Source organism: Vanellus vanellus, assembly GCF_965231255.1.
Source record: "Vanellus vanellus genome assembly, chromosome: 19".
In the NCBI taxonomy this organism is placed as follows: domain Eukaryota; kingdom Metazoa; phylum Chordata; class Aves; order Charadriiformes; family Charadriidae; genus Vanellus; species Vanellus vanellus.
In genome coordinates, this window is record NC_138924.1 from 5,459,445 (window position 1) to 5,482,626 (window position 23,182).

Genomic DNA, 23,182 nt, shown 5'->3' on the forward strand with positions numbered 1-23,182 from the left:
TCTTCCAACCAAGTGATGCAACAGATTGTTCTCGCTACAGCCCAATTCAAACCCACCGAATACAGTGGAAATCCTCCCCTCAATTTCCAAGGGCTTTGAATCAGTTGCTGTCACTCCTTGTTATGACTTTTTTTTTCTTTCCTGATTCAGCCTTTTCATCACAGCTCTTTCTCAGGTATTTCCCTTCTCCTCTATCTCATCCCTTTGCTTCATTGCTGCTCCTACGATCCTCTTCAGATAACAGCTAGTAGCAGGGCTGCCCCTCTCCAGCTGCAGACAAGGAGGGTATCTGAGGATCAGATAACGAAAAGGAACTTGAGAGATCTGCTCCCCAAAAAATCAGAGAGGCATTGGACCTCCCCTCTTTTCCTCCTCCAACTGAGCAGCCAAGAAGACACCACAATGCCTGGGCACCCCCGCACCCCAGTCTGTGACTGATACTGAAGAGCTTGTGCTTCATCGTCACACCACGAAGCACAGCAGCCACCTTGGGTGCTTTCACTTCTCCGCAGAAGGTAAAAATACAATAGAGCACAAAACTGAACCTTCTGCTCTGCCAGGAAAGCAGATGGGCAGCAGGGGATCCTTCCAAAGGGATGCAGCACAGGATCATTACACCTGAGGTTGAAGAAAGGAAACCCACAGCTGCTCTGGGAAGATCACTGGAACCCAGGCTTCGAGAAGACCAGCAGAGAAATTCTTCACTCTTCTTTCCCGCATTGCAAGGCTCAAGTCCAAGTCACTCGGGAACCAGAGCTTCTATGAAGTGAGAAGAGCCCTTGAGATTTGCAGAGAGAAATGGATAAGCAAGTGATGAATTTGCAAACAATCAAGTTTTGGAAGCTACGAGTGCACTGCAGATAAACTACTATCCATCAGCCAGGAAACAGTCACTGATCAGCTGCACTCCTGGTTTAACGGCAAAGTGTGTCAGCTTTGACTGCTGGAGGCTTTAAGCCAACTGATGTGACGATGGAGAAACCAAATAGTTCTTATTTCACAAAGGCTAACATTCAGTTAGCATCATCTCAGCTAACAACGTCGTAGGATGTGCTGACCCATCCGCTCTACACTGTGTGAGCGTACCCATGGGGCTGCCACGCACTGTGATTTCTTTTACATCTGCAGAAAGCCCAGACCTATGGCTGATGAAATCAAGGGAAATCCACACTGCTTCGAGGTACCTCTACCACCACACTGCCTGGGTAGATTTGCAGCTACAGCGCGTGGGAGGAAGCGTTGACACGTCAAAAAAGGTGCAGAAACGCTTACTCAGAGCCTATGCCAGGTTTGAAGTGGGTTTTTGGTTTTGGAGGAGGAAGGGGAAGAGACAACAAAGGATATTGCTGCTGTAGTATAACACAGGCTGTGCCTCGACTCCAAAAGCAGGCTCACAAGCAGCATGAATAGACGTATTTAGTCCCAAATAGACATATTTAGTCCATCAGCTCAGTCTCAAGCTACAGTATCGCAATACCAGCAGTGGCTTCTTGGGAAAGCACCGGAGCCAGGCTGGGGTGAGGTCCTGCTGATTTACTCAAGCCAGGCTCAGTTAGGAGAAAACTTGATGCCGGCAGGCTGGTGGGGGTCTCAGGTAAGGAAGATCTGGAGAGCATCAGTGCAAGAGCAAGCACTGCAGTGCAAAGAGACGACGGGGATCCACTGAGCCACCTGCTCCTGCTGCCCACAGAGGAGACTTCTAACCAGTCAGTACCTTTGACTCCTAGCCAAATGTTCAGGCTGTGCTTGCAACACCTGGAAGTCAATGCCTGAATTCTCTGAATGTTTCCTAGTATAGATTCCTCCTCCCTGGTCCAATTTTTGTCCTGCCGTTCCCACAGCCCCTGCTCTCCCTCTTGATCTGTATGCTGGAGGTGACTGAGTGCAACAGGGGTCACCGGGTTGTGAAGAAAGGGATGCAAAATAAGACACTGTCCTCAAAGATTCAGCAAGAAGATCTCGGTAAGATTTCCCATCACCAGTTCCCAGGCAATCTGCTCCGGAGGGGAAGCAGTCAAGGCAGACTGATATTTCAGCACGACAAAAGCACTTGCTTCTCTAGAATATCGAGATGCTGCGACAGCAGTGAGACAGCAAAGCACAAGACCAGAGAGAAAGCGTGGCGTCCATGGCTGCTGCCATTTCAAACACCGGGCGGCCAGGTTTGAGCAGAACATCACCTAAGCCTCACATACACAATATCCTAACGGAGCAGAAGTGAGGAATTCTGTAGCAACTCGCCCTCTCCACCTAATACAGCCCTTTCTTTCTTCCTTCCTTCCTCTCTCCCTGCACACCAGCCAGCAGACTGCACATTCCTGTATCATGGCATCTTTGTAGCCCTCTGGACAATAGCCAGCGCTTCTCCCAGATCAGGGCTGCATCCAGCCCTGCCTCACATTAACACCAACTGCTACCACAACACCCAAAAGCCTAACACCCTTCCCAGGGCTAACCCAGCACACGGCAACACTGATGACCACACAGCAGTTTCTCCCACACCTTTCTTCTTAAGAAGATGCCAAAACCCAGACCGAACCCCTCTAAGGGAGGACCTTTTGCCACGCTGCACGCAGTCACGTGGATCCGTGGTTTTGCTCCTGGCACCAAGCAAAGGAGGATCCCCTTCTCCCACTCAGGAAGAGCACCCAGCGGCAAAATTGCACCGGCTAACAGTACTTCAGCAAAAGTCACAAGGGGCCCAGTGGAACCAGCATCCTCCTCACCACCCGAGGAGCCAGTCCCTCAGTTACACCTCCTGATCCTACAAAGCACTGACTGTGGGTTGCTTCCCATGGGAGATCTGGGGGTGCAGCACCAGACCCTTCTTAGGAACACCACAATACTGTAAGCATCCTTCTCCAGGCTCCAAGACTCCTGCTCCCCGCGCTTTTAAACAAAATCCTCCCCTCCCCGGCCTTATTTGCAGGTACGACCTAGACCAGCACCCAAAGCCGCATAAGCTCAGAGGAGCTACAGTGGGGGTTTGCCTGGCTGGGGCACTAATTAATATATCCTCCAGAAGATTGTTTCCTGCAGCTTTACTTGCTCATATTACAAGCAGGGCACTCCTTACCCTGTTTCAGGAGTGCCCTTCTCTGTAATTAGCCAGCGCAGTGGGGGAAGGGGGTAGCTCTCGCTCCAGGGATGGATGCTGTCCTGTGCCGGGTGGGAAGGACGATGCCAGGAGGCAGCTGGGAGCCCATGGAGCTGACCCCTGCTTCACAGATCTGGTTAACAGCACCGATATAAGCACACGACCCTTGCCGTGGCACGCTCCATCTGCAGATTTCAGTGCCGTCTGTGAGAGAGGCCGGATTCATTAACTGTGTTTAATACACCGGAGGAAACTAATGCACCAAGAAGCAAAATAACTTGCCCACGTGTATTTATTACATTAGCAGCGGAGCCAAGGATATTAGCATCTGTTTAAGCCTTGGCACTCCTCTCTGGGTTTTCCAGTGACTCTGACCCTCTTGAGAGCACGGGGAAATTAAACCTGCATTTTGAAGTGCCCGAGCTCCACCCTCTCTCACACCCAGTATCCGCAGCAAGCAGGAAATACATTTGATCACCACCAATGCCACAAAAGCCCAGGCATGCCTGTGCTACTAACAGCCCATACTGGGGGCTATTCCTGCCTGCCTATTAGAAATAACTGTCACAACCACACAGGGAGTTAGGCAGCTTTCCAGGATGAACTACACCTCTTTCTCAGCCCCGCAGGAGAGACATTTGCTTCAGCGCTGCCATTTTTAGCTGTGTTTCCTAAAGAAACTGGGTGTACACAACTGCACCGTCTTTCAGTCTCTCCCTAATAGCTTTTGAGCCCTTCTGCCAGTTGCAGCTCAGCTCCGAGAGGCTGGAGCTGGGTCATCCCTGCAAGCTTTGTGAAGATAAGCAGTTTTATAAAAGCAAGTAATCCTCCAGGGCTGCTTTGGAGCCAAAGGCTGCGGGGTGAACACAACACAACCTTTATTAGACACCAGAGGATCCACCACAGCCCACTGCTCCCTTCCCTTCGGTCTCTGAGCAGGAGCCAGCACAGGAATTGCACATCACAGCTAAGAGGAATGAGCAATACTGCACACTGGACACAGGCAGAAACCCTTGGTGGGATAATTAGTGCAGGATAATTAGTGCTTCGTCTTCTCCACCACAGAGGCCACACTATTTGGTGATGCAGGAGGAGACGGGGCAGCGACTGTGAGGGAAGGGGGGAACTAACCACCACGCAAGTCTAGTCAAGGGGGGAAGATGGGGAACCTAGGGTATAAAATAACCCAGGAATGCTCTGGGCTTAGGAATTAAATGAAACACATTGTTAGAGTTTGCTACTCAGGTTTCCCCTAATTCACAGAAATTAGAGTATTTTCTGATGGAACATGGGTTTCACAAGCCTGAGACGGTAACCTCAGCCAGGAGCAATTACACCCACCCAGTGGCATTTCCGACTCAAAGCGAGCACAGGGCTGGAAAGGGAAAAGCCATCTCGAGCTGTCCCCTAGCGCTGAAAAAGCCCCTTTCATACACAGCACCATACTGGAAGACAGAGATTGCCCCCTGCGTGCATTTGTCTGTCTGGCAGGGAGGAAAGAGAACACCCCAGGCAAAACTAATCCCAAAGGGCTGGTGATCCAGACACTGCTAGTCATCCATGAAGATCCACCAATGCACATCTTTGTTCTGCCCTTCTCTGGGGTCCATTTGGGTGAGCCCCAGCTGCTGCCTCCCTCCTGGCACAGCGCATGGCCACGGGCTAGATCTGCAATCCACACAGGCTCCTGCCAGGGAGTATGGAAAATATAGGCTTCCACAGATACATCTAGTGGAAAACACTGGTGTTGTTGAACAGAAAGGGAGTTGTAGCGATAAAGACAGCTCCTGATGTCCTGCCTGCAAAACCACCTCCCCGACAAGTCCTGTAGCCCAGCAGCATCCTCATGTCTGGACCAGGCTTGGGTTCTGCCAAGGGTTCACATCACACTCCCCACGGCAAGCCCAGGCAGCGCCCCCGTGCTCAGGGCACACTCACACCCCAGTGGGGACAGCCAGCCAGCAGCCAGGAGAGTGGGGACCAAGGCTCACAGCTGGGCGTGCGGGGTTTGCACAGAGGGTGCCTGCCACACAAGTCTGCCAGCACTCGCACGCTCCCTTCCAAGTGTTCGAAGAGCTGCCGCCCTCCCCGTGTGGCACATTCTGCTGTCCCCAGCACAGACTTAACCGTATGATCCCTTCACATCCCCCAGAAATGCTGGTTTGGCCAAGAGTTATTGCCAAGACACCAGCCACCTCAACCCTGGCACACCACAAACAGCTGAGCTGCAAAATAGGTTGCCACAGCCAGACCTTGAACAGCCACGGCATTGCTCGTCCACCGCCAACACTGCCACCAGCAGTCCCAGTGCTCCAGGAGGGCTCTGCCCTCTGCTGCTGTCTCCAGGTTGGCCATGGTGGAGAGGACCAGATGCTCCTGCCATAAAAGCCACCTTCAACAGTGCTTGAGAAGGGACCGAGTTGCTCCAGGAGGGCTCTGCCCTCTGCTGCTGTCCCCAGGCTGGTTGTGGTGGAGGGGACCAGATGCTCCTGCCACAAAAGCCACCTTCAGCAGTGCTTGAGAAGGGACGGAGCTGGAACAGCTGAGCGGGGAGTGTGGGGGCATATGCCAGCCCCAGAGGGCAATTGCATTAACCCAGCACAAGCTCTGTCAGCACTCACATGTCGGAGGGTTTAACCAGCCACCGAGAGCTGCCCACTGCCCCGGCAGCTCCTGGGACGCAGTCCAGCAGGCTGCCAGGACAACGTCCTCCCTAGTGCCTCGGCTGGGCACCTCCAGGTCTCCTCCCGGCTGTCCCTCTCCTCCCAGTTAGCATCACCTGGGCTGTGGGCTCAGTTCATGGTAAGGAGCCTGTGCCACCCATCTCTGAACATCTCTCTCCCATCCTCCCCTCCTTTCAGGACAGCCTGTCCCCCCCATCAGTAGCATACAACATACCCAGACCCCGACTGGCTCCAGACAGGCTTGTGGGGCAACTGCTGCAGCATTTGGCTCTTCGGTTTTAATCTTTCCACCCTGAGAGTCGCTTTGCAAATCACGCTGAGACTCTGGGGAAGGACGGAGGCTCCAGGCAGCCCAGCAGCCCCACGCACTGACCAGTGGCTCCTGCGAGAGGGGGAATTTGGCAGCTTCTTCAGGAGACAGCAAGAGCCTTACCAGTGGCTCCTGCAGGCAGTACTGAGGTCTGATTTTCAGCCCTATTCGAAGGTGACTGGAACAGAGAAGCACTGCAGATGCTTAAGACACCACAAAAAATCACCAGGTGCAAAGAGAGCACCAGAAAAAGACCGTGAGAAAGAAGAACAGGATGTGGGAAGTCTTTTCACTCAGATGACCCCAAAGAGGGAAAGTCCTGATACACCACTAAGGAAAATATCTCAAGATTCACCATCTTGCTTAAGATACAAATGAGATTCAAAATAAACCTCAAACCCCTGTGCCTCATGTGATTAGCAGAACGTGCTTTCAACATCCTTCTAGATATCCTATCTCTGTATTTATTTGGGGTAGCTTGGACAAGTAAATCAGCCCTGGCAAGTTCTCCTTTAGTTTCTCAGGTGCTCACGCACTGGTTCAGCACCTGGATTATTTACAGTGAAATGCCTATACTGCTCTGTACACTTCCAGCCGTTTACAAACAGCAGGAGCAGTCAGACAGCCCTTGCTTGGTCCTCAGTTTAATGCTGGCAGATACTCGGTACAAGTATTATCCCAGGCAGGCCACAAAAACCTCTGCTAGTAAAGGCTTGTGCACAGAAAGAGGTAAGACCCTGAAAAGCCGATTAGTAGCGATCTGGCTTGGTTTGGGTGTCCAGGCTTCCCAGAGGCCATCCTACAAGAACACAGAGGGAAGCGTCCCACTTTGCAAGGGTGACACTGATCTCCCCCGGCCCCAAAATCCCCACTGGAGCCCAGTGCAGCAGCCCCACTGGGGATTAATGGACCATGGCTTGGCCCTGGACCCCACTCCATGGAGAGGAGCCGAGCTGTCAGACCACGAGACTCTGCTTTTCATTTAACTGGCAACAGCCAAAAGGCCTGAAGAGAAGTGAAGACCTTCCTCCAACACTGGTAAGGTTCAAACACAGCCCTCCTTCGGCTCCAGCCGCTCACTGATGGGAGCCGAAATACTGTGCTGCGAGATGCACACTGGTTTGAGCCCTGTCAGAGAACAGCCATGGTGAAAATGGATCAGCAGTCAGCATGGGCGATGCATCCATACAAGCTGGAGCGTTTATGGGGTAACAGCTCAAACAGCTGAGGAAAGCTACACCTCAACGAGCACCACAACAACTGCCAGTCCATCCTTCAAAGTAAATAGCTCCCTCTGGGGAGCCACAGCCCACCCTGAGCACCCAGCCAGGAGAGGGTGGCTGAAGAAAGACGAAGAGAAAGGACATGGCAAAACCCTCACAAGACAAGGCTGAGCTGGATTTTAAATCACTTACAGTCTAGCTTGTGCTTCCAGTCCTCCAACGTCATACCAGTGAAGCCCCACAGCACCTCAACATGTGCAAAATGAACCTCTGCTGTGATTATCCAGTGGCATCTCTGCTTTGCATCAGCATTTAGCTCGACGAATAGCCTGGACACCACTCGAATTGCTAGTGTCACCCCATTGATCTCAGACAGAGAGGGATCAATATGGTTCAAGGTATCAAAAGGAAGGGGAAAAGTAAATTACTGATTTAGTTTTCTAAACATCCACAATGGATTTATAAAATTCTTTAATGAGATCTATGTCTTAGGGGTTTTTTTTCTCTGCTTGTTCACCTTAAAAAATGTCCAACATAGACTTCCTGATTTTGTCAGCGAATTTGCAAGGTCTCAGCCACACGCAGCGAGTTCTGCGGTCCCTCCTTGAAGGGGAAGAGCTTTAAACACAGAGCAGTTTTCTGCTCTACATTTACTGCATATTTTGAATTAAATAAGGGTGTTCATGAGTCCCCTTTTCATTCACTCAGTTCCCCTCAAAGTTGTTTTTAAGCATAACCTGAAACACTATCAATCGCTATCAATTTTCTCAAACCTGCAGAATCTCAACTGGACTGCTTTCTCCAGTGGTTCAGGGAGACTAGCAGACAGAGACAATATTTCAAGTGGGAGAAAAGAAGGGGAGAGCAGAGGAGAAGCCTTTTCATCCACTGTGCCACAAAGGCACAGACATCTCTCTCTTTCTAGGGAGAAGACCCTTGTAAAGTCCTCTGGGACAGAGAAGCTCCTAGATAATGAAGACCTGACCACAGCAGGTCTCTCTGACACATGCACAGTATTTAAAGGTGAATTAGGGTCTGTACCTGACTCCGTTAGATGCAGACAGTCCTGTGCTGGGGCCCCCAGCTTGAGGCAAAGCCCAGGTGCTCTGTGCATTGAGTCTTGGTGTTGACCTTGCTCCAGACAAAGTCGGTTTGTTATAGGGCACAAAGCCGACACCAGAAGAACTTACTGATGCTGTCCTAGGGGAAACCTGATGAGTAGCAGAAGAGTTGGGAAAGTTTATCATGGAGTGGCGGTAGCGCGTGGTGATGGGACCAGTCCCACTGTTCAGCCAGCACTGCTGGCAAGAACAAGCTACCCCCGTGTGAAGGGGTGCTGGAGAAGCTGTCACCGGGTATGGGGCATCCAAGCGCCTCTGAATGCTGCGGCGGAACCTCGTGGTCTTGTTGGTCTGAACTTGAGCCACAAAGTCAACTTCATAGTTGTAGCCCCAGGGTCCGAGATCTACTCGCTGGTGGTTCGTGGCACGGGCTTCCTCCAGGAACACGCAGACATTCATCTCATAAGGGGACCACCCACCTTCATCATTCTGCCACTCCCAGACGATGCCCTGCCCAGCAGCGGAGTCCCCAGGGAAGAGGTGCCTGCGGACAGCCCGCATCGTCCCTGTGTAGGAAGAAAGGGGGAAAATAAATAAAATCATTTTGTGACCAGAGAAGTAAGGGGGACCTGGTCTCAGGGACTCGTTTCTGCACAGATCTGCAGTGTCTACATCGGGGTGGCCTTCCTCACCTCTCCCTCAACAGGGGCACTAACAGACTTTCTTTTGCCGACAGGGCTGGGTTTGCTCATGAAGCTTAGAGAAACGCAATACCCCCTCCGAGATCCCTGTCACTCTGCCAAATCTGATTGCAGGCTGGCAACAGGTTCAAAAGCTGCTGGGAAGAAGGGTGGGAAAGGAGGGAAGGAGAGAGGCTGCAGAGACAGACACGCCCGAGCACAAAGGCACAGTGATCACATATGCCTTCCTGACTTATAAACCAAAAAAAAAAAAAATCCAAAAAAACACACCTATCAAAAAATCAGGCTGAAGCACAGATCTGTTTAAAAAAAACCAACTCCCACAGCCTTGACAACAGAGTAACTATAGAGACACGACACCATCAGGAAGTGCTTTGCAGGAGCACTTATGGGGCCAAACGCCCACTTCACTACACAAGGGTCTGGCCAATTTTGCTCTCGAGGGAGTGGGTGAAGTCCCACAAGGGCAAGGACAAGGACTTCGGAGAGTGGATGGACGGGGTCAGCTTCTCCAGGTTCTTGAGCACTGGGCAATATAGCAAGATGAGAGAGCAGAAGCCAATGAAGTAGTTTGGAAACTGGAGCGAGCAGCTGTTCTGACAAAGGATGAGAAATGAAAGCAGACACGCTGCTTTTGCATGGCCGCTCGACAGCAACAGCAGGAGCTTGAAACTCCCCGGGAAGCCTGGCTCTCCAGGGTGACTTCACTCCTGGTTACTTTATTCTTTTCTTTAAAAAAGAAGAGGCCCAATGAGAGGGAGGTAAGCCACCCAACAGGACAGAAGCTCTGCAACCTTTGCAAAAACAGGTTCCTGCAGCAGGGTCAAAACTGCTGCTGCTGGGAAAATCCACAGCAGCACTCCGCACTGAGAATGAGGAGCAGGAAACGCCGCGAGGCAAGCAAGTCTGGGGATGCAGGCAGGTGGGGGTGAAGAGGGGTGCAGCCAGTCGTTACGACACAGGAGTTCAGAGAACAGCACCAAGAGGAAAAAAAATAAAATAAAGCCTCCTAAGAAGTCATGAGAGTTATGACCCTAAGCCCCAGGACCACAGGTAAAAGCAATATCCACACCTAAAGCCTGCAGAAAACTGCCCCAGGATGTTGCTGGTGGCCCCATGGGGGGCAGGCAATCCAAGGAAGCTTTGCGCCCAACAAGTACACCCCAAAGAAGAGGGAGGATTGCCCACATGGGACTCCCCACTGCCAAAACCCAATTGCTACCTGTGCTCAGGCTCTGGCTGGCTGAATGTTGGCTTGAGTATCTCTGCCTCACACTGCTGTTCTTTCTACCCCGTGCTCTTGGGGTACTGCGGAAACTGCTAGGGCTTGACTCAAACCATAAGGGCATTAACCACCTCCTCACTGCTAAAAATTCTGCTTGACAGCATGAAAGTCACATCTCTGCTCCTATCACACTCCCATGCTTCTTTGTTTCTGCACAGCGCTTTGGTGGTCAGACCATAACGAGACCCTGTGCCGCGGTCCAGGTATGTCCCATGTGTCATTGCAGAAACTAAATCAGGAAAGACAGATCTGAGCTCCAGAGCTGACATAAAGGCTGAGGCTCCCTCAAAGGCAGAACATGCCAGACCAAGGAACAGCAGGACTCCTGTTTCTGCTGGGAACTGAAGGCACTGGGGACTTGAATGGCTTGCCTCAGCCCATGCTGGGGATGAGCAGCCAGAAAAGGTCCATCACTTACTCCCAACCTGCTGCTTCAGTGGCCAGAGCAGAACTAAGCATCCTGCTTACCGCACAGCAGGACTCTAGTGACACCATCCAGCACATAACATCTCATCAGCACACCTAAAAAGCTACTAGCAGCCCGTGAAACACAGCAACCTCCCCCCTAAAAACTGAGGTTGAACCCCAATAGCTCAACCACGAAGCCCAGGGATTCCTGTGGGACAAGGCCTTCATCTGGGAGGAGTCAGGGCAGAAGGTGTCAGCAGAACCAAGGTGACCTTCCCCAGACAGGGATCAATGTTTTATGTGGGAATCCAGATGAAACAGCCAAAAGCAAACTCCTATCCAGCAAGCAAGTCCTGCCAAGTTTTAGAAACATAAACCTATGGCCTCAACAGTTGGGCAACATCAGGGATGAACCCCTGAGCAGAAGGAGGACTGGAGATGAGACTGGGCTGGAAGTGAGATGGTGAGAAATGCATTGCATTTAGAGATCGAGTGCAGGGAACTTGCTCCCAGGAGCAAGGGGACTACCATGGGTAAAGCAAGGTGTCAGAAAGCCCAGTGGGACACATCTCAGAGGAGATTACCAAGCCTGCCCCTGTTCCATTGGCAGGTCAGAAGCTAAGCAGCAGAGAGGGGACTTGAGGAGTTTGCAAGCAACCTGTGTTTTTAACACCCCCCAAACAGCAGCAGGGAGAAGAGTTTTTAGGAGTCAATAGCAAGACCAAAGCCATGTACTTGGAAAACGTCCCCCTTCCCCCAGGCTGGCAGGGAAACTGGCATTCCTCTCCAGGGTGGGCAAACAGCTGTGGTGAGACAACAACTCCTGCTGCTCCCTTGCATTCACTTCCAACTAATCTGCCTCAACCAGCAGCTGAAGCCCACGGCTAATCCTGCCCACAAGATCCTCCTGCACAGCTGTCATTCCCCGTTGGTGGGGATACTGGTCCCGTTAACACTGGCTTCCTGTTATTCTCCCTGGCTTCCTTTGAAGAGCCTGTTTGTCTGTCTAATAGCTAATAAGCAGAATACAACAGCCTATTTTTTGCTCTGTTTAAAGATTTTTCATGGGGATGTTTCCTGCAGAGATTCTTTTCTCCAGCGCATGACAAAGGTCAGCTGGCTGCTCACTCAGAAAGGTTCACGTTTAAGGCACAGCCCTGCAGAGAGAAAAAGCTTTGCTTAGAACCGAGCCATTGAAAGGGGATATGAGAGCGTTTCCAATAGTCACACAGCAGAGCACGCAGGTACTTGTGGAGGAGGCTCACAGACCTGGCCACTCTGATCAGCATCCCTCCGACTTCGTGCGAAACGCTGCAGGAGAGCCAGGAAGTGGAATCAGGCTTTTTGTTATTAACAATTCAACCACAGATCTCATCCAAGGAAAGATGAGATCACGTCAGCCAACATCATTTCCAAAATTGTATCAGGCTGTCCCTCAAAGACGACCCATTCCAAACCATCCTGCGGTGGACAATATTTGCTAGGTGTTTTGAGATCTTTCACAAGGGTCTAAAGAGATACAAGACCTTTATGGAGAGACAGCTTACTTGTGGAGAAGAACATCCCTCCCATTCACACTGGGACACATCTTCCACCCTCCCACAGGCACTCTGCTCACCCTGACCAAACTGGGCCATTTCCTGACAAGAGATAGCCCAGGACTGCTGCCCGTGTGTTGGAGCACTGGCTGAAAGGGCAAGAGGCTGGAAGGTTCCTTCACAAGTTAGGCATGAAGAAAACAAGAAACAGCCACTGGTGTGGGCTCTGGTGGTCCATGCTGTATTGGTCAAAGCCACAGCCTCAGCATGGCTTCCAGGTGCTCAAACAGGCCACACTGAGCAGACCTGCCAAGGCATCCAGCTAAGAAACCTCCTCACCCGGGACGCCACTAGAAAAACTAATCCTAAGGTCACCAAGTCAGAATAAAAACACGGATGCAGCTGTGATGACCACTTGCATTTGCTCCAACCACTTCCCTTTCCTGTAGGACTTGCCCGATTTTGCAGTTGATTCAAGATATTGCTCAATTATTGCTTCAATTGGCAAGAAACCAGCGTACTGCCCATCTCTAAAGCTTGGGATGATGCTTGACTGTGTCCTGGGGTGGTGGGACAGATGTTGGCAAAGGGGAAACTGATGCATGGAGAATTTTCCAAAACATCCATTCATTCAGGGTGTGTAATTTGGAATCTCCCTGGATTTTCCAGAGATGATGCATTCCACCCCTGCCCCCTTTCTAAGCTACAGCTGCTCAGCACATCTGGAGCAAAAGAGGGTAGGAGTCACCTCAGCAGATTCTGAGCTGCTAGCCTCAGTGACCCCAAGAGAGACGAGATGAGAATGAAAATTAGGTCTCAATCCTGCTATTAAGCCCAGCCCACCCTTCTTCCCTGGGAGGAAGCAAGCTAGCCTCATATAGCACAAGTGCAGGGAATATTCTGCTGCAGCATTACGGCGTTCTGCGGGGGCTGCAGGCTTTCGCAAAGCAGCTTGCGCAGGGCGGCATGCCAAGGTAAAGCAGCTGGCACTCCAGTTGCAGAGGGAACAAGGGATTCAAACGGGAGGGTCTGAATTGTAAAAAGGCCTTTTTATGCAAGTGGTCTTGAATGGATGTGGGTGTGGGCAGGAAGAAAGTTTCCAGCTCTGAGGGTTCTGGCTCACAAACTCTGAGCTCCAGAGGTCCTGTGATGAGGGTCCTTAAGAGATCACCACCACTTGCCTGCACCCAGCCCTGCAGATTCACACCACCCAACGCTGATTTTCTCACGTGCTAATACGCTGGGCAGCACACAGCATCAAGACAGAAGCAGACATGCCACCGCTCAAAGAACTGCCCAGCAGTGGTGGCGGACAGCAGAGCTTTATAGAGCTCTCCTGCAGAGAATGAGGCCCCACTTATCTCCAAACACACAAGCAGCCTCATCAAAACCCCAGCACGGGCTGGGAAACTCCCTTACCTGTATCCTGCCGGAACTGCGTCAAGCTTGGGATGTCGATGACATAGGGGGCCAAGACAGGATCCGCATGTCCCAAAGGGATGCTGCTGACAAGCCCTGAACCTGAACGCTGGCCCTTCTGCTGAGAGGCCTGAAAAACCTGTTCAATGTAGCTGCAGACATTCCCTCGGTATGGCCTCCACCTGCCAAATTCATCCTGCCATTCCCACACTGCCACTACTGTGGAGTTGCTGCTGTGCCCCGGGGCAGAACCGGGGAGTCCGGATGGCCCGGCTGAGCTGCTTCCTGCTCCCTGAGCTGCTGCCATGTTCCTCCCTGAGGTCTGGGCACGCCGCAATTGGAAGTGGCAGCTGCGCTGGCTGGCCTTACACCATTTTCTTCTGGGGGACCTGCAGCAAGAAACAAAGAGAGCACACGGAGCTGAGAATGATGCCCCAAATCCATCCCACCCTGCGTACATACCACACAAGCCATTTAAGTGAGGGAAACAAGCTCAGCCTTTCACAGAAGTTGCTCACTATGAGTTTAGGAGACTACAGAGAAGCGGATTGGTCTCAAAACCCTCTGGTCGAGGGCAAAGGAGGTACCACCACCCACTCCCTGCCAATGCTAGCAACTTTTCTTGCTAATTTAGAGCAAAAGCTCTTGGGGGAGACTCTGCTTCCTATGGTTTGTGGCACCAAACACCACTTGAGTCGCTGCAGATCTGTACAAAATCAGCCCAGAGTCGCTGCGGATCTGAAAGCCCTGACCCAAGTTCAGATGCTCACTAGCCAGGAGCGTGCCAAAGCAAGCGACCACTCTGTACCCCTCCTCACCCGTGCCCAGCACCACTCCTGGCAATGTTACGCTCCGACCACCACGACGCGAGCTGCCAGCTTGTGAGTAGGAGCTCCCCAAGGACTTGTGCACAGAAATGACTTGGTTACACAAGCAGTTCCCAAAGTCTTTTCACTGATCTGAACTCCAGGGCTACAACATCCGCTCCATTCAGGCTTCGGACTGCTCAGTTTTGATCCAGGATCAGTCCCTTGACTCCTTCTGCGCAGTGTTATACATGCACACAAAGCCAGAAGACAATTCTTTACGCACAGTCTGCAAACCACAGGAATACATATGTTGGGTGCAATCCGAGTGAAGAATGGATGGGAGGGAGTATGGAAGCAGCAGGAGGAACACAGGGTGTAATAAACAGCCTATGCTGAGGGCAGGGATTTGGCAGGTCCTCAAGATCAAAGAACACCTAGCTGCAGCTTCTCAGGCTGGAAAACAAGGAACACCTTGGAAACAAGGGACAACCTGCATCAAGAAAGACTCAAGCCAGAGACTTAAGCCATTAATAGAGGATTTGGGGAAGAACAGAGAATGGGGTAGGAACCTTAAGACATCCAGATAAAGACACAAAGGCCAGTGAATAAATCCTAAGGACTCACAGAGACAGGATGCAGAGACAAAAAGATCACCACTCATAGCCCCCAAGGAATGTAAAAAAGCAGACCCAAAGCCATCACACGGTCACCATGCTGTCCAAGAGACACCAGAGGTCTGATATTTGGCATTCCTTGTCTACTGTGTCATTGCAAGGAATCCTGTCCAGACCATGTGGACACACGTCTTGGTGCCTGAAGGCCAGATAGACCACTTGGAGATCCCTGTGTTGGTGCTCGTGAGCAGGTGGGTGTGACTGCAAACGAGCGAAATTAATTTTGTTTTAAAATAAACTCGCCTTCTCCCTCCAAAGGTCTCATATCATTGATTGCTCGCTTAACTCCTAGCAGTCAGCAGGGAGCTATGAGCTTCCTTCCCGTCAAATGGAAAAGTTCATGTCTCCCAAGAGGCAGAGCAGCAGTGGGTGGCTTCCATTGGAGGATGCCATCTGCAAGGAGAATGACATCCCTGCCGGATGCGGGAAGATCCCACGCTCCGTGGAGCGTCCCATCCATCATGCTCCTGTGGCTTGCTAGCTTAAAAAAGAAATAGAAAAAGAGCGAGTGAAGAACAGACACACCCACATGTCTGCATTTATAAGAGGAAAGCAACACTTTCTCCATGAATTCATTGTAAATTAGTTTATGAGCTGCTCTGAGATTTTTACAGAACACCCCCAGCTCAACTGGTATTGGTGACAAACCGCTCCAGATCACCAACAGAAGACCCCTGTCTCTGCAACCGATCTTTTCCATGTAATTCGTTCTCCCCTAATGCATCAAGGACAGTTATTTTACTGCTCAAAACAGCAAATTAAAACTTGAGGTATTGAACCTGACACCTGCCTCTGCCAGCTCTTTTCATGGCAGGTTTCACACCAACTCATCTCCTCAGGGACCACCAGCACAGCACGTCCATGCTCAGCTTGGACCAGCGTGAGCCAAAGCAGGGCTGCAAGATCTTCTGTCCTACCCACCTGCATTAGGTGCTCTGAACACCAAACAGAGAACCAACATCTTTCCCCCCACCCTAAAGTTGTTACCAAATATTCATCTGCACATCATACAGTCACAAGCAGAGCAGGAGAGCATAGGCAGGCTGTTTGGAGGGAGTCGGCAATTCGTTTTCCTTCCTTTTTGAAACACAGAAGCAGGAAACGGGAAAAAAAAAAGAGGGCACCCCAGCAGAAAAGCCACCTCCTTCACGTACCACCTTGCACTCGCTGGGACACTGGCCGAGAACAGCTGGGTGACAAAAGCCTATCGCTCACCCCGTCAGATGGCAACGATGCTTTGAGTCCTGGACCACACGCAAAGGTACCAGACTGGCTGCACGTGAGCGTCGTGTGCTCCGACATTCGCCTCCCCATCAAAATGGAAAAAATATTTTCTGCGCTGGGACTGCTGGTCCAAAGGAGGAGCAAAGGGCGTATTTCAGCCTCCTGCCAGTTCTCGCTGCTGAACGCTGCTTGAGCCAGCAGCTGTTTGCACGGATTGGGAAGTGAGGAATGCGGGAGAGCTTCAGTAAGCCAAAATTACACGAGTCCCTGAGTTAAGGCAAACAAGAGAAAGAAAAGGCCTGAAGTTGCAGTTCCTTTCAACTCTCCGTGAATTCAGCAGCATGCAAACATTGAAAGCTGAGAAATTCAATGCCAGAGCTGCTCGTACAGTTTTCAGCCTCCGCCCTTGGGCTGCTATGCCAAGGCAGAAAGGGTTTGGGGTAGGCAGCTAACAGAGCTGTATGGAGACGGCTGTCTGCAGCTCAGGATACGTTACACATCCCACTTCACCAGCACGGCATTCTGGACACTAGCAGCAGCAGTTTAGCTGCACCAGCTCCTTCACACTGGCTCTGTCCTGGGAAGAGTGGCAGCTCAGAGAGCGTAGCTACACATCTTTGCTAAAATCCCATGGACTACAACACTTCACCTTGAGCTTTAAAAAAAGCCTTGAAAAGCTAAAAGTCATATTAACCCCTAAAAGCTAGCCTTGGCTCCAATTAGAAATCCTATGGGCCACCTTGCCCCAAATGAAAACAAAAACCTGACTACTTGAAGTGCAAACGTCAATATTCTGGCCAACTGCCCTCCGCTTCTGAGGTAATTTGTAACATGGGCTCAGATCTTGAATTTGGATTTGTTTGGCTGGATCTTTACGCCCCAGCACCACCTCTGAAATGTCTGCCTGTGTGGCTTTAATCAGGGACTTGGACAGGAAAAGAATTGGGTGCATTTCAGCAGATTCACTCCCTGCTCCTCAAGCTCCAGCAAATGGTGGTGAGAAAGCTGGGGAGGGGCAGGTGGGAATTAAAGCATTTGAAAGACATGTTTAATTCTCAAACCTGTTCTACTTCCAGAAAGCTGATTTTTCTTTAGCTTTAAATGCAGGATCTTAAAATTCACAGGTCTGAGATGATTTCTAAAAATGCCAAGTCCCTTTTAAAGTTTCTGAACTGAAATTGCGAGCGCTGATAAAAGTTTAAATTATATGCTAGCTTGCACCTGGAAAAGAAAGGGCCTCAGGAGCCCTTGAGCTGGGCTGCATTAAAAAAATAAAAATCACCAGATTGGTAAAACAGAGACTTTTCAGCAGGTTGCTCAGAAAAGAGGGTGCCCGGGCAGGATTTGTTAAGCCACATGAGATGGGACCGGAAAGGCTGTGAGGAGCCCACAGGAAAAGATTACACATGGATTAGGAGAGCGCGTAACGCACCAGGGCTGCAATAAGCCCGTGACCCTGCGCAGGGCGCATGACTGGAGTGGCATTACAGGTGCCCTGTGCCACCCTGACCCCAAATCACCCAGCCAGCCCCCCCCCCGCCATCATCTGATCTGCACTTCTGGGCTCAGAGCAACCCGAGTGGCAAACGGAGCGACACAACAGGGTTTGAAGCTCTTGCCTGGTAAGTCCTGTCTAAACACCTCTTTCCCTACACGAGTACCCAGCACCAACCAGCACACAGCTAACAACAACCCAGGGGTAAGAACAGAGCAAAGCGGGAGAGAGGAGGTCGCAGTAATAACTTCAACCACGCAGACTGATCTGCCCTCGACAGAGTCCTGCCTTCTTCCAGCCTTTGCTGATCCTCGCGGCACAAGGTGGCTGGGTTGACAGCCAAGAGAACAGAAGAAACAAAACCCGACCCGCTCCAAACCTGGACTCTTTCCATTCAAAACTGAGCTTCAAACGAATTCCCTTTGGAGGTGAAAATAAAGATCGCAAGTGAAGCGGAACAAAGTGTGCGCCCATCAGCTAGGCAGAGGGCTTATTTCAGGCAGGAATGGATAGGAATGCGGAGGCAGGGAAGAGAGGACAGGTACACCCCAACACAGCATCACCCCAAACCCCGCATCCCGCTGGCTCCAGCGCCCTTCTGGGCACTTAAGCAGATTATTTACTCGTGGGGAGACCGCTTACTCGTGGGGGTGCAGACCTGTCAAGGCCTGGAGGGCTCCCCCAGCTTCCCGAAAGCTCCGGCCAGCACCGGGAGGACTCTTCCCCTGCTTCTAGCCGGGGAGGGCAGGGCCCAGTCCCACCAAGGGGAGCCGGTCCCTCGGGGTCAGCCTGGCCCGCGCCCCTCAGAGAGCTCCAGCCCACCCTGGAACCTCTCGGCAGCGCCGACAGACCCCCCCACAGCCAAGGCACAGCCCCCCCGCTTCCAACCGCCGGTTACCCCGGGGTAGAGCCCCCTCACCCTGGGTCTCACAGGCGCCGGGGGGGGGATTGTCCGGGCGGCACCCACACCCCCCCGGGGGCGAAGGAGGGCCCGGGGCCTGCTGCGAGGGGACCCGCGCCCCGCTCCCCCAGCCCGAGGTGGGGAACGCCCCCCCCCTCCCACCCCGGGACGCGGGGTGGGCCCGTAGGGGAACGCCCGACTGCCGGACGGCCGCTCCGGGAAGGGACGGGCTGGGCCCGGGACGGCCGCGCGCCGGTACCGGTCGCTCCGCAGTCCTGACGGCCCGGCGAGGCCCCTCACGGACGACCCGAGCCCCCCGCGGCAGCGGGAAGGGTGTGCCGGCGCTGCCCGCCCGCCACCTCGCCCCCCGGCCCCGCCGCGTCGCTTACCCCGAGTCCCGGCGGCGGCGTCCGTTCCCCGGCCCGCGGTGGCGGCGGGAGGCAGTGCGCATGCGCCCCGCGCGGGCGGCTGGGGGATGTAGTGCGGGGGGCGGGGCCTGCCGCGCGCGGGGCGGGCGGGGGGAGTGGCCTGGGGAGCGGTGGGGGGGGCGGGATGGGGGAGGTGAGGGGGGGTAATGGTGTGGGATGGGGGGCGATGGGGGGTGAGGGGGGGTGATGGGGGGTCAGTGTGGGATGGGGGGGTGATGGAGGCGTGAGTGGGTGATGGGGGTGATGAGGGTGGGGGGGGTCAGTGTGTGGGATGGGGGTGATGGAGGCGTGAGTGGGTGATGGGGGGTGAGGGGGGGTGATGGGGGTGATGGGGGGTCAGTGTGGGATGGGGGGGGATGATGGAGGCGTGAGTGGGTGATGGGGTGTGAGAGGGAGTGATGGGGAGTGATGGGGGTCAGTGTGTGGGATGGGGGTGATGGAGGCGTGAGTGGGTGATGGGGGGTGACGGGGGGTGACGGGGGGTGATGGGGGGTCAGTGTATGGGATGGGGGGATGATGGAGGCATGAGTGGGTGATGGGGGGATGGGGGGGATGGGGGGCGAGTGTGTGATGGGGGTGATAGGGGTGTGTGATGGGGAGGTGATGGGGGGGCGGGTGGGGGAGTGATGGGAGTGTGGCTGAAAGGGGAGTGTGTGTGTGATGGGGGGTGAGTGTGTGATGGGGGGTGATGGTGTGTGATTTGGGGGTAAGTGTGTGGGATGGTGTGCGTGTGATGGGGTGTGTATGATGGGGGGTGAGGGCGTATGATGGGGGTGGGATGGGGGTGGGATGGGGGGTGAGGGTGTGGGATGGGGGGGTAAGTGTGTGTAATGGGTGTGTTTGTGTGGTGGGGGGGTGTGTGGGATGGGGGTGTGAGTGTGGTGCCATGTGTGTGGTGCAGTGAGTATGAGATACTGTGCGTGCGGTACTGTGTGAGTGTGACACTGGGTGTGCCTGTGTGTGCACGTGTGTGATTGTGACGCTGGGTGTGCATAAGCGTGAGTAATACTGTGAGTGTGATACTGAGTGTGTGACACTGGGTGCGTGTGAGTGTGATGCTGTGTGTGAGTGCGACACTACATGCGAGCGTGTGTAATACTGGGTGTGCAACATACTCTGTGCGTGTGTGATACTGTGTGGATGTATGTTACTGTGCCTGTGTGAGTGTGATACTGTGTGAGCGTGACACGCTGTGTGTGTGACACCATGTGAGTGCCATACCGTGTGAGCGTGATGCTGCACGTGCAGGTGATGCTCTGTGTGAGCACGTGTGATATACCGTGTGTGTGCCACACTATGTATGGGCGGTACAGGCAGGGCTGGGAAAGCCACAGAAAAAGAGAGAATCACCCGCTGGATTAAAGGAATTTTAAAATATATTTTTACTCCCCCATGTCCCGGATGACTCCAAGGCCAGGTTGGACGGGGCTTGGAGCATCCTGGGCTGGCGGGAGGTGTCCCTGCCCAGGGCAGGGGGGGTGGAACGAGATGATCTTCAAGGTCCCTTCCAACTCTAACCATTCCATGATTCCATGATCCCGCTCTGCTCCTGCTTTGGGTTTCTTCTGCCTCGCACCGCTCCTCTGCTGGGGTTCTGTGCAGAGCAAGGCAGAGCGGAGCAGGAGCAGCGCACATCCCCCTCTGGAGCAGAGCATGGGCCGTGGGTTTCCCCAGGACAGGTGGCACTGGGGTCTCCTCCTGCCACCGGTTCTGCAATATCTTGGGTCCGGGATACAGAATTCACTCCTTTTAGGGAAACCTTAGACATACACACGCTCCCGGCGCTTCTATCCCTGCGGTTCAGCAGAGCCCACGACACCTATGTCTCGTTAGAGATGCGGCCTCTAATGAAGCTTAATGCTTCTGGATGCCATTGGTGGGAGTTGGTGGGAGCTGCTTTCTAGACACCGACTCATCCCGTCGAAGGTGGCGTGTGAGCCCTGGGGGGGCTGGGAGCCACCCGGAGCCAGACTCAGCCAGGGACCGATCATCTGCTCAGCGACGGCCATGCGGAGAGTTATTTTCGGTTTCATTTACATTCATGTAAATCAGAAACAACCCCCTGGAGATTACTGCCACGGTCATCGGTTGAGCAGGGGAGGAGGATCGTTAAATATAATGCTTATGTGCAGCAGATACGCCTAACGATAGAGCGCTGCTTCCTTCCAGCTGCCTGCTTCGCCCTAATCACACCCCTTGCGAGACGCATGCGTTCGTTTAGCGACCGCGTTAATTCTGGAACACCTTGCAGACAGGTGGATTACTTCTTAATACCGTGAGAGAGGTGGGTCGGACCCTCCCTGGGTTTTTCCCTCGATGGGTGCTTCAGCAGCAGAAGGCAGAATGGCCCTCGAGGCCGTTCAAAATCGGGAAGCATTCCCCAGCCCTCGTCAAATGGCTTTAAAAAACTACCCCGGACTTTACACCCGGCGGCGCTGATTCACCCGCGATGTGCCGGGATACACCTGCTCCAGGGCGTGCTCCAAAAGGCTTATAAAAATAGAATAGTTTATGCTTGGACTCAATAATTATAGCGAAAATACCCTACAGAACCAGCTTACACCATAGGCGTCGAGGGACATTATAAAACTCTGCTTCCCGGGTTGGATACATGGCACTTATCTTTACAGAGCTTATATAGGGTCAGTTTTCTGCTTGCAGAAAACCTATAGTGCTGAGCACATCACCATTGCAGCTGCGGTACAGATCCTCCGGAGCCGTATCTCCCTGCAGCTCAGCCTCGTATGCAAATGCCCATGGATTTCTCTGTTCCAGGATGGATGAGACTGTCACACGCTCCAGTTCAAAATACTCACAAAGTACTAATAATTGCCAAACGTGATTGATAGCCCGCTTGTAATGTGTCTGTTTAAGCAATACCTTTCACATTTACAACTCAGGTGCTCAGAACTCCTGTCTCCTGCGGCTGTAATAAGGAACCGAAGAGGGATGTGAAGACTTTTTTCCTTTCTACCTCGATACACACAAGCCTGAAAAATAGATAGGTACGCTGTACGAAGCCGTGCTGGGAGCAGATTCTGATCCGTGCGGCTGCACAGGTGGACAGGCGTTAAATATCCTCTGACCCTAAATAGGAAAAGGTTTCAGGGAGAACGGAGGATGGTGAAGAACGGACGAGATTGAGCCTGGCAGAGCTACACAGCACGGCTGGCGGATGAAGAGATGTTGGAAGTGAGGAGCAAGGAGTCCTGGCTGATGAGGGAAGCTGGGTGAGAGCTCTGGATGATGCTATGGGGTCTGAAGGGCATCAAAGATAAGGGCTGCAGGGTGTCCATGGGATTGTGGAAGAGCAGAGGTGCATTGGGTGTAGCTACTGGGAGAAGGGAAGGGCCGTACGACGGGGATAAACCAGCCCGGTGGTGGCTGAGCCGTGGGAAGAATCTACAAGTGCATTGGATTTATTTTCTTCTTATATTTTATTATCTATTTTTGAGCAGGGATTCATGGGCTGATCTGGTAGGACACCTTGCAGCAGGGTACAGGGAAGGCTCTGCGAGGCATGGTACATGGCTGAGGTACCTTGTGTTCAAGCTGGAACACAACAGGTTCCACTTAAATTTGAGAAGAAACTTCTTCTCAGTGAGGGTGACAGAGCACTGGAACAGGCTGCCCAGGGAGGTTGTGGAGTCTCCTTCTCTGGAGACATTCAAAACTCGCCTGGACGCCTTCCTGTGCAACCTCATCTAGGTGTTCCTGCTCCGACAGGGGGATTGGACTAGATGATCTTTTGAGGTCCCTTCCAATCCCTAGCATACTGTGATACTGTGATACCTCATCTCAGCAATACGAGCGCTTTGCTGGACCTCAGTCACCCTTTTCTCATACCTCTCCCTTGCTTGTCCAAGCCACAGTTGTATGCCATGGTGGTCCAGCACCCCGGAAGGGGTTAGCAGAGCCAGAGCGC

At 52.7% G+C, this 23,182-nt stretch overlaps 1 protein-coding gene across 1 annotated transcript in view; it reads right to left on the bottom strand.

Annotated features, from left to right (window-relative positions):
- The window catches only part of DTX2 (deltex E3 ubiquitin ligase 2), a 38,956-nt gene extending 19,709 nt beyond the window's left edge, over positions 1-19,247 (bottom strand). Inside the window, exons 1-3 of the mRNA XM_082492965.1 lie at positions 19,219-19,247; positions 13,727-14,115; positions 8,356-8,941 (exon numbers count right to left, since the gene is read on the bottom strand). Of these exons, the coding sequence (XP_082349091.1) occupies positions 8,356-8,941; positions 13,727-14,033 (893 nt within the window). The 5' untranslated portion in view covers positions 14,034-14,115; positions 19,219-19,247. The remainder of the gene's footprint in view (positions 1-8,355; positions 8,942-13,726; positions 14,116-19,218) is intronic.
- Positions 19,248-23,182: the final 3,935 nt, after the last annotated feature.